This window comes from Pygocentrus nattereri, chromosome 28 (genome assembly GCF_015220715.1).
Source record: "Pygocentrus nattereri isolate fPygNat1 chromosome 28, fPygNat1.pri, whole genome shotgun sequence".
Classification (NCBI taxonomy): Eukaryota; Metazoa; Chordata; class Actinopteri; order Characiformes; family Serrasalmidae; genus Pygocentrus; species Pygocentrus nattereri.
In genome coordinates, this window is record NC_051238.1 from 8,865,054 (window position 1) to 8,885,954 (window position 20,901).

The 20,901-nt window shown below is 41.9% G+C and overlaps 1 protein-coding gene across 1 annotated transcript in view; it reads right to left on the reverse strand.

The window, feature by feature from the left end:
- plxna3 (plexin A3) overlaps positions 1-20,901 on the reverse strand; it is a 239,305-nt gene that overhangs the window by 83,200 nt on the left and 135,204 nt on the right. Inside the window, exon 9 of the mRNA XM_037535912.1 lies at positions 12,820-12,934. Coding sequence (XP_037391809.1) covers positions 12,820-12,934 — 115 coding nt within the window. The remainder of the gene's footprint in view (positions 1-12,819; positions 12,935-20,901) is intronic.

Below are 20,901 nucleotides of genomic sequence, written 5' to 3' on the forward strand. Positions count from 1 at the left end.
ACGGATCATCCTTTCAGAAAGGTCAAAAGCCATCTGTTTACACACACACCAAGTAAAGCCTCATCTGTCCCAGCAAAGCAGGGATCTATAGCAAATATGCTACTGGGTAACATAAAACCTGTTCTGCAGACTCCAGTGTAGGAAACAGTGAATTTTAATAGATGGCAAGTATAGCCCTGATTATAATGTTCCCTGGCAGCTGCACTCAGCACCAGTTAAAAGCTCAAACATAAAGATTCGGGGCGGATCTAATTCGTTGTGTGAAGGTCAAAGAATGTACATGAGGAAATGAGGAATTTTAGTTGGGTTGCAAATGAGCGTGTCCGTCAACAGGCAAACATATGGTTTAATCCGGCCAAAAAAAAGGGGGAGTGCAAAAATGACTCAGAGCAAAGATTAAGAGTCTAATGATGAACTCATTTCACTATTTGATTTGATTCACCACTGCAAGTTAAGGATTTTACATCCTCACAGTATTTTGAATGTGTTGGTTTAGCTGAACATGCTGGTGTGAGTTTAGTTGAACGAGCTGGTGTGGGTTTAGTTGAATGTGCTGGTGTGGGTTTAGTTGAATGTGCTGGTGTGGGTTTAGCTGAATGTGCTGGTGTGGGTTTAGTTGAATGTGCTGGTGTGGGTTTAGTTTAACGTGCTGGTGTGAGTTTAGTTGAATGTGCTGGTGTGGGTTTAGTTGAATGTGCTGGTGTGGGTTTAGTTGAATGTGCTGGTGTGAGTTTAGTTGAATGTGCTGGTGTGGGTTTAGTTGAATGTGCTGGTGTGGGTTTAGTTGAATGTGCTGGTGTGGGTTTAGTTGAATGCGCTGGTGTGAGTTTAGTTGAATGCGCTGGTGTGGGTTTAGTTGAATGCGCTGGTGTGGGTTTAGTTGAATGCGCTGGTGTGGGTTTAGTTGAATGTGCTGGTGTGGGTTTAGTTGAATGCGCTGGTGTGGGTTTAGTTGAATGTGCTGGTGTAGGTTTAGTTGAATGTGCTGGTGTGGGTTTAGTTGAATGCGCTGGTGTGGGTTTAGTTGAATGTGCTGGTGTAGGTTTAGTTGAATGTGCTGGTGTGGGTTTAGTTGAATGTGCTGGTGTGGGTTCAGTTGAATGCGTTGGTGTGGGTTTAGTTGAATGCGCTGGTGTGGGTTTAGTTGAATGCGCTGGTGTGGGTTTAGTTGAATGCGCTGGTGTGGGTTCAGTTGAATGCGCTGGTGTGGGTTCAGTTGAATGTGCTGGTGTGGGTTTAGTTGAATGTGCTGGTGTGGGTTCAGTTGAATGTGCTGGTGTGAGTTTAGTTGAATGTGCTGGTGTAGGTTTAGTTGAATGTGCTGGTGTAGGTTTAGTTGAATGTGCTGGTGTGGGTTTAGTTGAATGCGCTGGTGTGGGTTCAGTTGAATGCGTTGGTGTGGGTTTAGTTGAATGCGCTGGTGTGGGTTTAGTTGAATGCGTTGGTGTGGGTTTAGTTGAATGCGCTGGTGTGGGTTTAGTTGAATGTGCTGGTGTGGGTTTAGTTGAATGCGCTGGTGTGTGTTCAGTTGAATGCGTTGGTGTGGGTTTAGTTGAATGCGCTGGTGTGGGTTTAGTTGAATGCGCTGGTGTGGGTTTAGTTGAATGCGCTGGTGTGGGTTTAGTTGAATGTGCTGGTGTGAGTTTAGTTGAATGTGCTGGTGTGGGTTTAGTTGAATGTGCTGGTGTGAGTTTAGTTGAATGTGCTGGTGTGGGTTTAGTTGAATGTGCTGGTGTGGGTTTAGTTGAATGCGCTGGTGTGGGTTTAGTTGAATGTGCTGGTGTGGGTTTAGTTGAATGTGCTGGTGTGGGTTTAGTTGAATGTGCTGGTGTGAGTTTAGTTGAATGTGCTGGTGTGGGTTTAGTTGAATGTGCTGGTGTGAGTTTAGTTGAATGTGCTGGTGTGGGTTTAGTTGAATGTGCTGGTGTGGGTTTAGTTGAATGTGCTTGTGTGAGTTTAGTTGAATGTACTGGTGTGAGTTTAGTTGAATGTGCTGGTGTGGGTTTAGTTGAATGTGCTGGTGTGGGTTTAGTTTAACGTGCTGGTGTGGGTTTAGTTGAATGTGCTGGTGTGGGTTTAGTTGAATGTGCTGGTGTGGGTTTAGTTGAATGCGCTGGTGTGGGTTTAGTTGAATGCGTTGGTGTGGGTTTAGTTGAATGCGCTGGTGTGGGTTTAGTTGAATGCGCTGGTGTGGGTTTAGTTGAATGTGCTGGTGTGAGTTTAGTTGAATGTGCTGGTGTAGGTTTAGTTGAATGTGCTGGTGTGGGTTTAGTTGAATGCGCTGGTGTGGGTTTAGTTGAATGCGTTGGTGTGGGATTAGTTGAAGGCACTGGTGTGGGTTTAGTTGAATGCGCTGGTGTGGGTTTAGTTGAATGTGCTGGTGTAGGTTTAGTTGAATGTGCTGGTGTGGGTTTAGTTGAATGCGCTGGTGTGGGTTTAGTTGAATGTGCTGGTGTGGGTTTAGTTGAATGCGCTGGTGTGGGTTTAGTTGAATGCGTTGGTGTGGGTTTAGTTGAATGCGCTGGTGTGGGTTTAGTTGAATGCGCTGGTGTGGGTTTAGTTGAATGTGCTGGTGTGAGTTTAGTTGAATGTGCTGGTGTAGGTTTAGTTGAATGTGCTGGTGTGGGTTTAGTTGAATGTGCTGGTGTGGGTTTAGTTGAATGTGCTGGTGTGGGTTTAGTTGAATGTACTGGTGTGAGTTTAGTTGAATGTGCTGGTGTGGGTTTAGTTGAATGTGCTGGTGTGGGTTTAGTTTAACGTGCTGGTGTGGGTTTAGTTGAATGTGCTGGTGTGGGTTTAGTTGAATGTGCTGGTGTGGGTTTAGTTGAATGTGCTGGTGTAGGTTTAGTTGAATGTGCTGGTGTGGGTTTAGTTGAATGTGCTGGTGTAGGTTTAGTTGAATGTGCTGGTGTAGGTTTAGTTGAATGTGCTGGTGTGGGTTTAGTTGAATGTGCTGGTGTGGGTTTAGTTGAATGTGCTGGTGTGGGTTTAGTTGAATGTGCTGGTGTGGGTTTAGTTGAATGTGCTGGTGTGGGTTTAGTTGAATGTGCTTGTGTGAGTTTAGTTGAATGTGCTGGTGTGGGTTTAGTTGAATGTGCTGGTGTGAGTTTAGTTGAATGTGCTGGTGTGGGTTTAGTTGAATGTGCTGGTGTGAGTTTAGTTGAATGTGCTGGTGTGGGTTTAGTTGAATGTGCTGGTGTGAGCTAAGTTGAACATGCTGGTGTAGGTTAAGATAAATGTGCTGGTGTAATCTTTAATTGTGGCCTTTTTTTATTAGATGGCACAATGTGTAGAATGGAGCTACTATGCACAGGCGGAGGGAGAAAAGGTAAAAGAGAGGGAGTGAAAGAGGCAAAGAGAAAAAGGAACATGCTGTCTTTTCACAGATTAGCCTGAGGATTGGCTATGGAGTGGCTTTGGAAGCTAAGAGACTCGCCTCTCTCTCACTTACTCACATAACTGTATAGTTTGTGCCCGTTTTCCTGAAGCAGCTCTTCATGTTTGGGCCAAGGTATCAGGGCAAAACTTACACACCAAAGAGCCAGACTCTCTCTACTGTGCTGCATACACACAAACACGCATACATACACACAGCCTGCTTTAAGTGGTAGTTTGTCCAAAAATCAAACACACAATAGTTTCCTTATCCCAAATGTAGTCGACAGATTTGGCTATGCAGTGTCTTACATGGCATGACACACTCGAGAAATGTACCAACAAAATTCAGGCCTGCTAATAGAGTTTTAGCTATGCAGGCAATTTTCTACAGATAACGGCATGCCATAGACTGAAACCACATAACCAAGTCTATTTGAGAATTTAACATGGTTTAAGGCAAGTTTGTGACAATGCAGGCCGGGAATTCACAACCTGACCATAAAGCTGCGGAATAGCTTTAGCTAAGACATACACTTTGCTAGCTAATGGTGCAAAGCAACTTTTCTTCGATATCCATTCCATCATTTTCTGCTAATATGAGGCCGATACTGACACCTAACCTCACACACCTCTGTTAAAAACAGCAGCCATCTTGACGCTTGAATTTTATCTGTATTTTTCTCCATGCTTATAGATAACTGTATGTTATACAGTGTCAGAAAAAAACATAGCACTGCTCAGGAGGACTCCACTCTCAACACTCACAGACTCATAACCAAGTCTATTTGAGAATATTTAACAGCTCAGCTCAGTTTAAGGCACGTGTGTGATGATTTAGGCATGCAGCTAACATTGTATACAGCGTTAGTTTTGGCCAAGGCATATGTTTTGCTAGCTAATAAGTATCTCTGATATAAAATTAACATTAAAAGGGGCCAATCATGCTGTCAAAGTCTTGCTCAATTTCCCAGCTCTGTAAATAAATATTCAGCTTATATAGCTTGATTCCTCCATCACCCAGAGAGCCTCTACACTGTTCACTTGGTGGGGGTCATGGTTAAATCTGTACTGCAGGCACATGGTCACGCCCCCGCTGTGAGATGCATAAGTGCATGGTACACAGTTTCTGTGAGTTTGAGGAGGTTGAGTGAGTAGGTGGGGAGGGTATAGGCCGTGCACGTCATGCCGCCACTGTGAGTGTTGAGAGTGGAGTCCTCCTGAGCAGTGCTATATGAGTCCAAATGATGCTATATCTCATGGAAAGTGAGGCTACTGGCTTACATGGTGATGCTTCAGGCCTAGTTGTGAAGGGTGGAGAAAAAAAAGGCCTGATTAAAAGAGAGAAGGCTGCACACTTTCAGCCCACATCAGCGCACTTCTGCTCTAGGCTCTTCTCCATCAACCAAACCAAGCACGATTCAGCTCAGCCAGCAGCGAAGAGCCTGGGACGAAGCTCCTGAACTGATGATGCATGTATGTGGTTTTGGGGGGGGGGGTTGGGGCATCGGCCTGCTTCTCCACCATTCTTCCCTCCAGTATCAACATCGGGTGACTCACCACTTTTCGCTGACTAACTCTTTTTCACAAGTGACAGAGGCAGAGAGAGAGAGAGAGAGAGATAGGGAGTACGGAGAGATTGTCAGGAGGTGTGCACAGAGAACGAGAAAATGAGAGAGAAAGAGAGATAGACAGAGATAGACAGAGAGAGAGAGAGAGAGAGAGAGAGGGAGAGAGAGAGATGGGCACATCTTTGCCGGCCGACTTTGATAAGGAATCTCTTTGATGTTCAGTTAAGTGTAAAATTAAAATGTGCCAAAAGCCGAAGGGCGCATGTACCCCACCCCCGAAATGACAAAAGAAAAGGATGCTGTTCTTCTTTTCTCCTAATTCCCTCTCTTTCTCTCCCCGTGCATTAGCGTTAGCGTGCGCGGGGTCTCTCTCTGAAGTAAGCAGGCCGCTAATCGCATGAGTTACTCCGCCGCTGTGCTTACATTAGCCCTCAATCACATGTCAAATTATTTTTCATCTTTCATCTGGCTATCATTATGCGTTATTATCTCTGTGGTCGTATTACAGAACCAATTAACCTCGTTTCTCTCCACAGCGCCCGCATAGTTAGCATATGCATAGTTAATAATTTCTCTAATTGAAATAGCATCAGAATTATAGATACGAAAATACTTTGGCTTCTCGCCTGCCAGAACTATAACTAAAGGGAAAAAGACTGTATTGACTGTTATGAAATATTAATGTGACTCAGGGACCCCCCCCCCAAAAAAAACAGTTACAGTGACTTTACAATTGACCCAAACAGGTCAGCCATTGTAACACAATTACAGCACCAAAGTGCAGCTTTCTTATGATTAATATTTATATTGCTGCAGTGCTAGTCGTTTATGCTATTAGGGCACAGAGATGCTACAGTCTGACTGTAGCGATGATGCAAAAGAAAGTAAGTCTGATCCACTTGAAATCACCGCAGTCAGTAAAGGCACTACGACACAGCGCTGCACAGTATATTATTTGTTAATCGCTTTTGTGATATTGGTCTTTGAAATACTGGAGTATGGAATACAGGAGACTGCAATACACAAATGAACCACATAACCACACAATGTTGTATTATGTGCTGTGACTCTTCTAACCAATTACAAACATTCGCAGGACGATTAGATGATTTTAAAAAAGATTATTTTGATGAAAAAGAAGCAAAGCCAAGGTTTGACTGTCACACTGTAATATATTGTACATCAATGTGTAGTTTGTTTTTTAATACACTTTATAATCACAATATGTAGCAATATAATTGCAATATGATTGCAAAATAATACATTGTATTTTTAATATATTGTGTTATCACAATATGCTGCAATATAATATGTCAATAAGATATATTAATGTAATCATGACATAATGCAGTACACAGTTTTACACATCGCAAGGCATGCTGTAATCACAATGTGTATCAGTATAACTGCAATATAATAGTGTGCTTTTAATATATTGCATGCATGTTGCAGTATAATCTGAAAATAATCGTAATACATTACATTGTGTATGTGTAATCACAATATAGTGCAATATAATTTCAATATAACTGCAAAATCATTTTTATAAGGTTTTAATATATTATAAGTAATATCGTAACCACAATATGTAGCCCCAGAACGCAAGATGGTCTTTATTCCATACTAAGCAGCCGTAGTCCAGGCAATACCTGTTTTCTGTTCTCTCTGTAGTCATCAAGCTGAGAAAAAGGGTGAGGATGAAAAAGAAACCAGCATTTTCTTGTCCGTCACCTCAACCTTTCAACCTACTGCTTCCAGCTCAGTGGAGTGTGTAACAACAGAGAGAGACAGAGAGAGAGAGAGGGGATGAGAGAGATGTGAGTGAGAGTGAGAAAGAAGAAAAAGAATTAAGAGAGAGAGAGAGAGAGAGAGAGAGAGAGAGAGAGTGAGTGAGTGTGAGAGACAGAGGGTCAGGGGGAAGGGCAAAAGAATAGATGTAAATCTATTCTAAAGTTGAGCCAAATCTGAGCTAGGACTATGGTTTTGCTTACCGCAACAGGATTTTGGCAAGAAACTCGACACGGAGCCAAACATCAAACGCTCGAGCATGTCTCAAATACTGCAGGCCACAGAAAAGAAAAGAAACTAAACACACAAACAAGGACGGCCAACCCTCACGGTCGCTTTCGTTTAACTCCTCAAAACCTCTCCAAGAGATGAACCCAGCAAACCCTAACATTAAAGAGGTATGTGGGTGAAAATTTTAATTTCCACAAATTTAGCCTTTCCCCCAAACGTAGCCGATTTGCCAAGACAGGCTTGCTTCCCTAATTCTGCGCTGGAGCTATAAGGCTAATGTAGCTTGTACACCACCAATTAGCATTGTGCACACATTTGCCTTAAACCATGTTGATTTGTTAAGCAATGCCAGATTTGGTTGTGATAACTGTGCGGAGGGTTGCCAACCTTCCTGCTGGAGATCCTCTTTCCTGCAGAGTTTAGTTAAAACCTTACAGCCTGCCCCCTAGACTGCTAAGTTGTAACAATTTGCAAGCCCCTCCTAACACCCCCCCACCCCAATTTCCCAACACTAATGCATCTAATCCAGCCAATCAGTAAACATGTGGAACAGTAAACATATTTTTCGCTGTCTCAACAAAACCTCAAACCTTGACAAAATGGTAATTCCTGCAGGAAAAGGAAAAACATTCCTAAATTATGTTAATTAATTAACTAGACATTTTCCCCAAGTAACTTTGGACCATTTCTATTGATTGATTCATTATGAAATGCAAAGAACTTTCAAATTATGCAAAAAGTATCTAAAAAAACAACTGAGATAGAAGGTTTGTGTACAACAGTGATAATATGTTTCCAATTATAGACCTGAAGCACCACCGCATCTTTTCAAACAGCTGCTAATATTAATGACCAATTATGATCTGTTGGACTACCAGATGGCTACACGGATGGCTGGGGCAGCGCCAGGTATCAAACTTGTGATTACCCGATGATACAGATGATGCTTAGACTGCCACTCTGTCTTGGTTGAACCACTAGATTTGGGGGAACTTGAGTTAAAAAAATTTTTTTTAACTATTGCTTTAATCTACTGCAGCTCACACTGGGCTCCAAACTCCATTATCAACTGGATAATTCATTTCCCATAACTAGGTGTTATGAATAAATGATCTAATGTGAACTAAATTCAGCTCTGTTTTTGGAGGCAGAGCTAAGAAACTGGCTGAAAAAGCACTTTGGCTTAATGTTCAAACAACACTGAACAGTTTTCTGAAGCGGCTCTCATGGAAAATTGGATTTTCATTCTCTTTTTTTCTGAAACACATTGGCAACACTGACTTCCCTTATCAACTGAAGGGCATCTATATGTCAGCAGGAAACAATCTCATATGTGTGTGAATGTCTTGAGACTCGAAATACAAAAAAGGACTCAAATTTAGGTCAAATAAGACTTGAAAACAAGCAAGTTCTCAATAACCACAGACAATGCGCCTCTTTTCAGTGAAAGAACTGACTGTATGAACTAAAGCACACAAATACAGACTTGGGCTCAGTGCGAGCACTGTGAACGAGGGATACAGGTTCAAAGGCCGTTGGTCAGGTTGGGGTCAACGGAGGCTGTGAGGCTTCAGGGTGCTATGGTCACGTGTATTGGTAGCCAGAGACACAAGCGGTACTATTGTTCCACTTCCTGTCTCCGACAGAGCTGGGCCATGATACTGTTCACACCCTGCTCACGTGAATCCTGCACTTCACATCCACTGGAAGTGAACAAATAGCCATGCAGGACTGGACCATGTATCATTCAGGGATAAAGGAAGTTTGATGTAAAAAGTTCATGTAAAATGAATTATGACAGTTTTTAGTAAATAAAACCACACTAATCGCTTAATGTTGTAGGTGGACTTCAGGAAGAAAAAATAAAATATAACAAAATTGTAGGACATGTGCCCTTGAAGCAATTTCAAATGGATTTGCTTATGTGGTTTCTGACAGAGCCTGTTTATGGAGAGCCTGATCATTTCCTTATTCCTCCCATTATACCAAAACAGTATTACCAACTGCTGGAAGGGAAGTGCAAGTGAGTCTCAGTGCAGGGCCAGTTCTTGTTATGAGCAGTATATGCAGTTGCTTAGGGCCCCCGCGAGCTACCAGAGGAATATGATTTCATATATATATATATATATATATATAGAGAGAGAGAGAGAGAGAGAGAGAGGTGCTGTCAGGAAAAAAAAAACCTACTGGGTCATTTCTTTTGGTCAATTCTTCAATATCTATCTATCTATCTATCTATCTATCTATCTATCTATCTATCTATCTATCTATCTATCTATCTATCTATATAAAAAACACACACACACACACACACACACACACACACACACACACACACACACACACACACACACACACACACACAGTCGTGGCCAAAAGTTTTGAGAATGGTACAAATTTTGGTTTTCACAAAGTTTGCTGCCTCAGTTTTTTTAGAACCTTTCGTCAGATGTTTATATGGTATAATCAAGCACAATTCTAAGCATTCCAAGTGTTGACAAGTGTCAACTTTTTATTGACAATTACATCCAGTTTAAGTAAAGACTTAATATTTACAGTGTTGACCCTTCTTCTTTAAGACTTCTGCAGTTCGCCTGGGCATGCTGGATATCAGCTTCTGGGCAAAATCTTGAATGATGGCAACCCATTCTTGCCTAATCCGTGCTTGAAGTTGGTCGCAATTTCTGGGTTTTTGTTTGTCCACCCTCTTTTTGGGGACAGACTACAAGTTCTCCATGGGATTGAGATCTGGGGAGTTTCCTGGCCATGGACCCAAAATTTCAATGTTTTGTTCACTAAGCCACTTGGTTGTCACTTTTGCCTTGTGACATGGTGCTCCATCATGCTGAAAAAAGCATTGTTCATCTCCAAATTGCTCCTGGGTTGTTGGGAGAAGCTGCTCTTGGAGGATGTTTTAATACTATTCCTTATTCAGCTACAAATCGGTAGTGCAGAGCTTGCTCAGGAATGGCAGAGGGCAGGTGTGAGTACATCTGAATGCCCAGTGAGATGAAGGCTTTTGGAGGATGGCTTGGTGTCAAGAAGGGCAGCAAAGAAGCCATTTCTCTCCAAGAAAAACACAAGGACAGACTGACATTCTGCAGAAGGTATAGAGATTGGATGGAAGAGGACTGGGTTAAAGTTATTTTCTCTGATGAAGCCCCCTTCAGACTGTTTGGGACATCTGGAAAAATGATTGTCCAGAGAAGAAAAGGTGAGTGCTACCATGAGTCCTGTGTCATGCCAACAGTGAAGCATCCTGAGAATATTCATGTGTGGGGTTGCTTCTCATTCAGGGGAGTGGGTTCGCTCAAAATTTTGCCTAAGAACAGCGCCATGAAAAAGGAATGGTATCAAAACATCCTCCAAGAGCAGCTTCTCCCAACGTCCCCAGAGCAATTTGGAGATGAACAATGCTTTTTTCAGCATGATGGAGCACCATGTCACAAGGCAAAAGTGACAACCAAGTGGCTTGGTGAACAAAATATTGAAATTTTGGGTCCATGGCCAGGAAACTCCCCAGATCTCAATCCCATTGAGAACCTGTGGTCAATCCTCAAAAAGAGGGTGGACAAACAAAAACCCAGAAATTGTGATCAATTTCAAGCACTGATTAGGCAAGAATGGGTTGCCATCAATCAAGATTTTGCCCAGAAGCTGATATCCAGCATGCCCAGGCGAACTGCAGAAGTCTTAAAGAAGAAGTGTCAACACTGTAAATATTAATTCTTTGCTTAAACTGGATGTAGTTGTCAATAAAAAGTTGACACTTGTCAACGCTTGGAATGCTTATAATTGTGCTTGATTATACCATATAAACATCTGACGAAAGGTTCTAAAAAAACTGAGGTAGCATATATATATATATATATACACACACACACACATACCCAGACACTTAGGTAGTCGGCTTTATTTATTCTGTTTTTAGCCATTGCTTTATTTATCTTTTTCCCCTCAGAAATATTCTGTTTCGTTGTTGCTTGCATAACGATTGATGTTGCAGATGTGGAGGTGGTCATTTCCTCAAAGTTTGGGTGTGAATGAAACAAAAAGGCTAAAAAGGTTAAATAAATATTTTTTCTAGTCTTTCAAACAGGAATTGCCTTTAATATTAGAAAGTAGTAGAATCTATTATATAAAAAACAATGAAGTTTGACAGTATTTCTAATTTCTATAACAGGCTTGTATCAGTAAAATGCCACAAGACATTACAAACCAGCAGTTCTCCTCACTAGAAATTTTCTGGTCTCTCACTCTATATGAGACATTGTTATGAATAAAAATGGACAAAATTCAGACTTCAAGATGGCTTCAAATGCTGTTTGTTATCTATGCAACACACTTGTCTCACTTTAAATCCAGGATATTTGTGGCAATAGGAAATTACACAGACACTTTCTTGGCCAGTCAGCTCTGTCACAAATGACATTACTGAAGCTGCTTTGGTAGAACTAATTCAGCTTTAGAAAGCTATCTCCACACTGACCAATCACAGAGGAGTGTACTATAAGCACTATGATGAATTTGTCTGTTCGAACAAATGCACATCATTTGTCAAAGTCATGTATCAGCCCTATCTTTACGCATGTGATGAAATGTTCACTGATGTGCTTTTGGCATATCTCAGATCAGACTACAAATGAACACTATCCTTCTTCAGAGCCTTGGGGACAAGAGGACACGTCTCAATGTAGCGCAGGAGATACTATGAACATGGGTACATTCTCTGAGACAAAGTTGTCTGGTGAGTCATTTGAGCCAGAATGATTCACAGAGTCAAATTAAGCCTCAGCATGGTCAGGCTCTTCAAACACTGAGCATGATTTATTTAGATGACAATAAATGAATGTGAACATGTGTACTGATGTGAACTGATGATATCTAGCGCAACAAATGCACATTTACAGACAGAATAAAAGTAAAATTATATTATTTCTGTCAACTTGATAAACTCACTAAACCAATCACTGTTGTATTTGTGGTTGGCATGGTGACAACCAAGATGACCGATTGGTTGTGTCCTGGCAACTAGAACTTTTCAACAAACAATGAGTCTGTCTGCCAACTCAGAATGAGTTATGGTGATTGGTTTCAGCTCCTGAATGAGGCGATGACATTCTCTTTTCAACACAAACTAGTCTGCTCAATAATAATAACAACAATAATAATAACACATACACACATATGTACATACACACATTATCTAAGCCGCTTTTCCTTCTGGGCCGCCGGGGGAGGGGTGCTGGATCCTATCCCAGCGGTCATTGAGCAGAAGGCAAGAAACACCCCGGACAGGTCACCAGTCCTTCACAGGGCCGACCCACAGACATGTACAATCACTCACACCTCACACATAGTTTAGTGTGTCCAGTCAGCCTGTCTGCATGTATTGGGACTGTGGCCGGAAACACGGGGAGATCATGCAAACTCCACACAGAAAGCACCCTGGTTGCCCGGCTGGGGAATCAAACCCAGTTTGAAATAAAATAGTACTTGGGACAATGTTCACTGGCACTGTTTGTACTTGAAGACCTTCTGCTCATTTTTCTACAGCAAGCATGGTTGGGGCAGTAAAATGCTAGCATTACTGTTACTGAGCTCTGATTTCCAAACAGCTCACTGGATGAGTAATTTACTCATTGACCCGTGCATCTGTTTGTACAGATGTGTGCATCTGTCTGAATAAAAAAAACAAACATTTGGCCATTTACAAAAGCTAGTTTGTTCAAACGCTCGGTTGGAGCTGCGCTAAAATCTTTTCCAAACACTTCACTTATATTTCGTCACTTATTTGTGTTGTGTTCAGTGTCACTTTTTGGCTTGAATCTAGTATTAGCATGTCTCCTTTTACCTCCACACTGCTCACTCGACCCTCCTGGAAGGAGCACTCAGCCACATTGTTGGTGCAGATGTGCCGATATTTGCACCAGTTACAGGGGAAAGGGCTGCTCACACACGATGAACACCTGCAGAGAGAGAGACATAAAGAAGACAATGTCGGTCAGGGGCAAGCCCAACGAAATCGTTCATCTACTCAATGTTCAGACCCAACTGGCTCCCATTTATGTTATTGTTGCTATTTGTACTGTTTTTCCTGCTCTGGCAACAATACAGCTCGTTGCACTGAACTGATGGAGGGAGGGCTGCTATGTTTTTCGAGTCGAGGCACATTAAGGACCCATAAAACACCATGAAAGCTGTGAATGTGGAGCAGAAAGACGTGTGAGCGCGGTAAAGGGAAATAAGGGCCAAGATGGCAGCGTCTCCAGTAAAACAGGGAAACTTTGTTTTTAAAAGAGGCTCCCCCTGGAACCCAATGCATCAGTGACATCCGCAAAGATTCACAATGAAGTCTCTCTGCCTGCCGCACGTCTGCAGCATGCTAACATCTTGAGCGTGCCCCGGGTCAGACATTAGCTCCGGCGACGAGGATGCTCACGCAGGGTGAGTGAAGACGCTGCTGCAAAAATCTGACCGCTCAATATGTCACGAAAGCTCCTCTTTCACTTTCGACATGTGCAATTAATCCTGGAGGGCCATTGAACCTCAGACACTTTCAAGCCGCCTTTCAATTGCTCATTAACTGTGGGCCTGAAAAGGCTGATTTGACTCCGGCCTTAACGACGGATCCAATTAATAGCATTATGCCCCGTGGAGCAGCAGCCGCACAACACACCTGTACCCCTGAGAGAGTAGCACCATAAAACATACAGCCAGGGAATCAGGACAAGGTTCGCAAGTATATAAACAGCCAGGATTGTTTAAATCGTGTCCCGTCAGTTAATGCTGCCAATTTGCCCCAGGGAGCCCAGAAGGAGCCAGAATTGTGCAATACTTTTGTTTATTTGTAAACACTACCATTCAAAAAGTTTAGAATCAATTTACAACTTCACATGTTTCAACTAATTTGTGGGAAGCTGCAAAAAATGTTTTAAATGTGTCTGAAATGATAAACAGAGCTGTAAATGATTCCATAATAACTGTGAGAGCGGTAAAGCCTTGAGAATAAAGTTGAAATTAACCTGCAAAATACCTTGCATTTGAAACATGATCAAATCTAAATGCAGAGAATTACAGTAAATACATTACAGTGTATTATTTATCATTTAATAACTGCTTGAATTTCCCAAAAAAGGAAAACACTGAAAATAAATAAATAAATAAATAAATATGTGTAAAATACCCTCTGGTGTCTAGCTCATAGTACTTCAAACAATACTGTATAAGTTACCACTGAATAAAACTACAGAAAGTAATAAGATGACAAGTGATTTCAAGCTTTTGAACGCTAGTGTAGAATACAGTCTGTTAAACAATGTTAGAAGTCACTTAAGTCTATTTGGGATTACTGTGTAAGATTTGGAGACCTCTCTGGTGGAAATGTGTAATGAACAATTTTAACATGAGTCGTGTTTTGGCCCGCTGTCCCGAGCGGATGAATCTGATGTAATATCTTTAACAGTATTGAGACCTAAACATTGAGCTGGACCTTCTTTCTGAACCTGAGTGTGACGTTAATACGTAAAGATGCACAGCATGTCTTATTGAACGTTGTCTTCTTAACACTACAACAAAATAAACAGTCTAATACTGCTGACTGATTCCCTGTTGAAACAGACTAACACTACTCTGACATGAATTACACTGCGCATGTTTCCTTGTTTTGCCACATTTCATTTTAGTATCAAGCATTGTGCTACGACATTTGGTACCAAAAACAAATGAAAAATTCTGGTGTTATGATCATCCTAATGTGGGATAAAAATTGGCTATGCACTAATATATTTGCACTCTTCAACTCAGACTGTAGTAGTTTAAATGTGTTGTCTTGCAGTGTTTTAGTATGTTTACTTACTCTGTCATTTCTTGTTTATTGTTGGATTGGGCTGTATCCATCAGTTATATTAGCAGTTGAATAACCTGCTAATTGTTTTGACAAGTTAATATTCTTTTTTTTTTATCCAAATAACAAAAAAAATGTTAATTACATTACAGAACTTCCAAAATACTTTACTTGAAAATGATAAAGAAATCTATAAGGTAAACCAGCTGGATCATTTTAACATATGTAGGGTCATACAAATGACCAGTTTGTGAGATTATGTCTTCAATATAGAAAAGAGATTATATGATGGAAGGAGGGGGGAGAACTCTGAGAACTTGGGCTGCGTCTGCTTTAAATTCTGGGTCTCACTTTATTTGGATAGTCCACTGTTGTCCCCTATAGATTATCTGCAGATGTTCAAATTGTTAACAAACTGTCTGGTGAAACTCTGAACAATTGATTCTAAACAGTGGTGGGGTGAGGGTTAGGATTTGGACCAGGGTTAGGGCTAGGACTAGTGTGAGGGTTGGGTTTAGGTATTGGGTTGACATTAAGGTTAGGATTAGAGCCAAATTTAGAGTTAAAGAAAATTATGGTCAATTTAGTAGATATTTAGTCGAGTGTAAACTGAAAGTAATTTAAGTATCTACAAAGCATCTAAACTGGACTACCCAAATAAAGTGGGTAAAGTTACCAAACTTTGTCACAGGAGGCAGAATGTAGAGAATTCAATTCCTAGGAAGTTAGACTGGAAGGAAGACGAGCCTCAAGCTTGGCTCGCCTCCTTAAATTATTTTAAGAATTTCATGAATCCATTCAGCAAGATGGTCAATTTTTTTCAGTGCTTTTTAATCTAGAAAATGAATTTATTTGTATAACTCTGACAGCCCAATTGCTGACTGTAACAAATCCAAATACAACCAGTGCTGTTGTGCAATAAAGACTCAATAAATATGCACATTGAATACTGAATAAACAGAGGTAATGATTAGTGAATGAAGTATGTACTTTGAGTGTGAACAGGTAGTAGAGACTTGGAGAACACATGGGGAGAATGCACTTGGACCGCGTGCAGGGAGTGCGCACTGGGAGCTTGTACGGGGAGTGTACACTTGGTCCCATACTAATCATATCCTTCCCTCAAGAGACGTGCTTCAAAAAGAGGGCTCAGAGGGCACTCAGCAGTCCGAGCACATCCCACCCTCAGCTCACTGCTCAGAATAATCTCTCTCTTTCCTCTCCTTTATAGCCCTCTGCTCTCTCTCTCTCTCTCTCTCTCTCTCTCTCTCTCACTCACTAACTCACCCAAAGCCCTTTCTCTCTCTCCCCTCTCTCTATCCCACATATACCTCTGCCTCTCTCTCTCTCTCTATCTCTCTTACACCTCAGTCTCTCTCCCCCTCTCTCTTACCTGAGTCTCTGTTGTTCTCTCTTCCTCAAGTCTCTTTCTCTCTCTTTCTTCTCCCTATCTCTCTTTCTTTCTCTTTTTCCCCCTCACTCAAGTCTCTCGCCCTCCCAATCTCTTTCTCTCTCTACACAAGTCCCCTCTCCTTATCTCTTTCTCTCAAGTGTCTCTCTGCCCATCTCTCTTTCTATCTTTTTCTCACTCCCCTGGGTCTCTCTTGCTCTTCTCCCCATCTCTTTCTCTCTTTTCCCCCTCACTCAAGTCTCTCTCTCCCCCATCTCTCTTAATCTTTTTCTCTCTCACCCCCAAGTCTCTTTCTCTCTCCTCTTTCCCCATCTCTCTTTTTCTTTTTTCCCCTCACTCTAGTCTCTCTCTTTCTCTCCATTACTCTTTCTCTCTTTAACTCTCTCATACACACTCTCAAATCTCTTTCTCTAACACTTTAGTCTCTCGCCCTCTCACCTTGACCCCTCTCTCTCTTCTCTGTCTTGTATACCTTGGTCTCTCTTTCTCCCACCCCAGTCTCTCTCTCTCTCTCTCTCTCTCTCTCTCTCTCTCTAACAGAAATGATCTGCTCAAAGAAACATGTCTATTGCCCTCAGAAACATTTCAGCTGTTTGTAGTTTGATCTAGCCCCTCTTTCTCTCTCTCTTTACAGAATTACTGAGAGTACCACCTCAGCAGCCCACCAATGATGTGTGGCAAACACAATATCTCTGGCAGAAGGAGTGCTCAGGCGTGAAATACTGCATGGATTATGATAGGCCTCGCTAATGTTGCAGCAGCCATGTCTGGCCGTTCCTCGCAGTGTCCTCGCTTCTCCGGAATGAACGCACCGCCGAGGATGGTGTAATATCCAGCCCTGAGGAGTTGAACATTTTTTATGCAGAGGGCGGAAGGCAGAGCAGGTCGTGCCTGCAGCAGGAAACGTGCAGTAAATACTGCGCTTTGATATGCAGGCCCTGGCTGGAATATGCTGCGTCATGCATTTGAACCTCCATCAATTCACTCTGTTTTAATTTGAGCGGAGTAAAAGCAGTGCGGGCAAAACACTCACTTACTAAACAAGCTGCTGTGTGGGGAAAAGTCAGTACCGGACTTTGTACATGAGATGATGTATGGGTGTGCGCCCATGGTCTTGAACCATACTGAGTCTGTTTGTTTACATTACATTTTGTGGTGCTGCAAGCAAATTCTGCGCTCCCAATTCATTTTTGTCCATTTGTATAGAAATGAATGAGTGTGTTTAGATGCACTCAATAATCCAATCATAATCGGATATCTGCAGTTATCTGATTATTCAAATGGTCCTGTAAATAGCATATCTTAGATCGGAGTGAATCCTAGAAATCCGATTAAGAAATCTGATAAAGAGAGCTGGATTAGCTCAGCAATCAGTGCATGTGAACTCTTACTCTGATTTCTTTCAGATTTCTCAGTCTGAGCATGCGCGAAAACTGACCATGGTCCTGGAAATAAGCAAGCAGTGTTGTCTGAAGATGCAGGAAAACACTTCTGGAGCGAAGCTGAAACTACATGCTTGATGAAATGAAGTGTTTAAATAATAATGTTCTCAATGATGAATGTTCATATTTTCAGGTAAAGTGGCAAAATGTTAAAAAACAAAAGCCACAACATAAAGTTTGAGCTTTACTTTATTTTAGTTTACGCCAAGTCTACTTCTATGAATTTATTGGCTGGCTGCAAAGCAGAAATCCGATTACTGCCTGACTCATGTTGACGTGGCGTTTCACATTATCCGATTACCCAAGTGCATGTAAATACAGTGATTGGATTACTGACAATATTAGATTTTCTGCAGTTATCAGATTTATGAATGCATGTAAACACATTCAATGTAAGAAATCACATAAGCAATTTGAGATTACTAAACAACTCAGCACAGTTTGCACAGTGCTATCACTACAAGCCTGCATTACTTGTTAGTCATATTAGCCTTGTGCCTCTCATGCAAAAGTAAAATGAGCAATTATTGGACTCCAATCATGTCTTGGCTGATCCAGTACATTTGGGCTAAGGAGAGAACTGTGTTAATTTGACTTTTGGTGGAACTTTTGCTTTAAAGTTGCCTGAGCTGAGACAGCAGAATGAGTTAATATCAGCTGAGAGGGCACTATAATCTATTATAAACCCCTCCCTGAATATGCAAACTCGGTCATTAAGATATGAAATGTAAAAAAAAAAGAAACCCATCCTATATTAGCACTCTGAGGAGTTTAATGCATGTGACCCAGCCTAAGGCCTAAGCTCATCTCTCAAAATCCAACTTTTATACTCTTATCTAATGCAGAATATCATTATCTACCCTTCTGCTGAAAAAAACTCCCAACAAGAAATGACTCCAGCAGGCTCTACAAGTGTCGGAGCATTTAAAATGTAAAATATGTACGGTTAGTATGATCTTGGTTAGGGAGCTGAGAGCTAACCCTGCGGCGGGTACGTTTCCACGGTTACTGACAAATGTAGGGGCTTCCAAATCTAGGTTGAGCATCAATGCAGCAAAAGTACTTGCTGGTTAATGAATGCACACTCTGAGCCAAAGCTGAGGAGCAGGGAAAAAGGAGTCTGAGCCATCCTCGCAAACAGATGCTTGGGAGGATGAAAGAGAAGAAAGTTTTTTTTTTTCCATCTCTCTTTTTTCCTTTCTTTTTTTTTTGAAGATTTATATAAGAGATTTCATAACGGCTGCTCTCCTTGCGTGCACTAGCCTATAGTTTCCAAGTGGAAATGCTTTAAATGGCAAGTATACTTTTACGCAAGAACACCATCAATCAAGCCTCCCTGCCACTGCCCATCCCTCTCTTTTACAGGTGGTCATTACAGTACCTTAGAGGAAAGGAGGGCTAGCGGGGGCTAGGTGGCTGGAGAACTGTGGGGAAATGAAGATGGAGCCAGTGGTCTGTGGAGGGTGGTGTGTGTGTGTGTGTGTGTGTGTGTGTGTGTGTGTGTGTGTGTGTGTGTGTGTGTGTGTGTGTGCGCAGAGACTGTCTGAGGGCTAAATGCTCCCACAGGGCTTTTGTGAGAAACAGGAATAATCTGGCTCTGGCTCTGGTGCTGGCAAAAGTAGAAGGCCTCACTCAGGACCAGGGTTGCCATGGCAACTGGCGAGCCCAGCTCGTTGGATCCGTGCGAGCCTGCTTCCACATTCGTGTGTATGGAAAGCACACATGTACGCGCATAAAAGAATTGATTGTGTGTGCAAACGTGTTTGTGTAGATGTGCATGTGTGTGTAGGTCTGCCAGAAGACAAGGCAATTTCATCCTCAACCTGAACACATTTAGCCAGGAGCAAATTATTTTTATCATGTGACAGCCTTCACCAGCGCTTTCCCAGCTTTCAGCATTTCTCCCTCCTCTTCCTTCTTTCATTTTCCCACCTTTTCTTCCATAAACTAATTCACATTTCCCCTCCGTTCTGATGCTAATCACAATCAGAGCTGGTTTTAAATTGGTTGGGGAGGAAAAAAAACACAAAAAACAAAAGCTCTGCTCACAATGTGCGATTGAGCTGGCTGGCTGTGTTAAGTGATGTACGAGTCTGTGGTGAATGGTTAGAACAGCGTGGAAACAGAAAAGCCTGAAACGATCAGGGAGTCCCTGGCCTCGGGGACGAGCAGCTGCTTTTCCACCCACCGCAATGACTCACAGAGCATCCGCGCAAGCTCCTCTCCAAACCAATGCACACTCAGAGGCAGAGTGGCCTCGGTAAACCAGCCGTCAGCAGTCCCGTCTGGATTTGGTACAATTTCACTGCGAAAGTGAGTCTGGTTGGTTGATCACGCCTTGTGTCAAGGAGTAAGACGGTAAATCCATGCCTCATCACTTTTCTGCTATTCTCTGAGTCATCAGGAGAAAATGAACAACTTGATAATAAGTCTACGGGACACCGTCCACCCCTCCACGATGCATCACTGCAATCTCACAAGCTGTCCAGGAGACGTAGTCATTAAACATCCAAGAGATTCATTTGGAAATTGAGGCTATAAATTGATCTAGAAAAGGTGGATCCACTTGGAACAGTGAAATTATCCTAGCAGAGGTTTGTGGTTTTACCCTGCAAGTGTGACTGAACTGAACCACATTTGCTGTGGCTGTGCCACAGAAAACAGAATACCTCCTGTGCCAGGAAGTAGCCAACACTACAAAAAAAAGGTATCTTGACAAGTGAAATGATATATCCAACATTTCCTAACATTTTGAGATGGCTGTGCACTCATAATACGATTATCTAGCTTGTTTGGTGGTGATCTAACCCTCTCTCAATGTCACAGTTTGATCAGGTTATTTGTGAATGGATCTAGCTAGCTAGCTAGTTAGCTTGGTGTAGCCTAACTTGCACCTCGATAATTAGTTGAATAACTAGGGCTGGGTTTCCTAAGCATAACTCACATTGTATAGAAACATACTGTAGTAGAGGTTGGCAACCCAAATGTTAAGAAGAGCCATTTTGCCCTCTCAACAAAAATCAAACCACCTTGGGAGCCACAACATTTTATGTCCATTTTACCATCTTGGCTGTAAATCTGTCTCAGTATGTGCTAATGTACTGGTATAGGCTAAAATATATAATATAAATGCAAACACAGACTTTTTGCTGAGCTTTAAGCTTTAGCTCAGCTATAGCTGCTTTTCTCACATCTCCGGCAGGAAACCTTTCCTCAAAAGTGGAATACTTTCGTGTA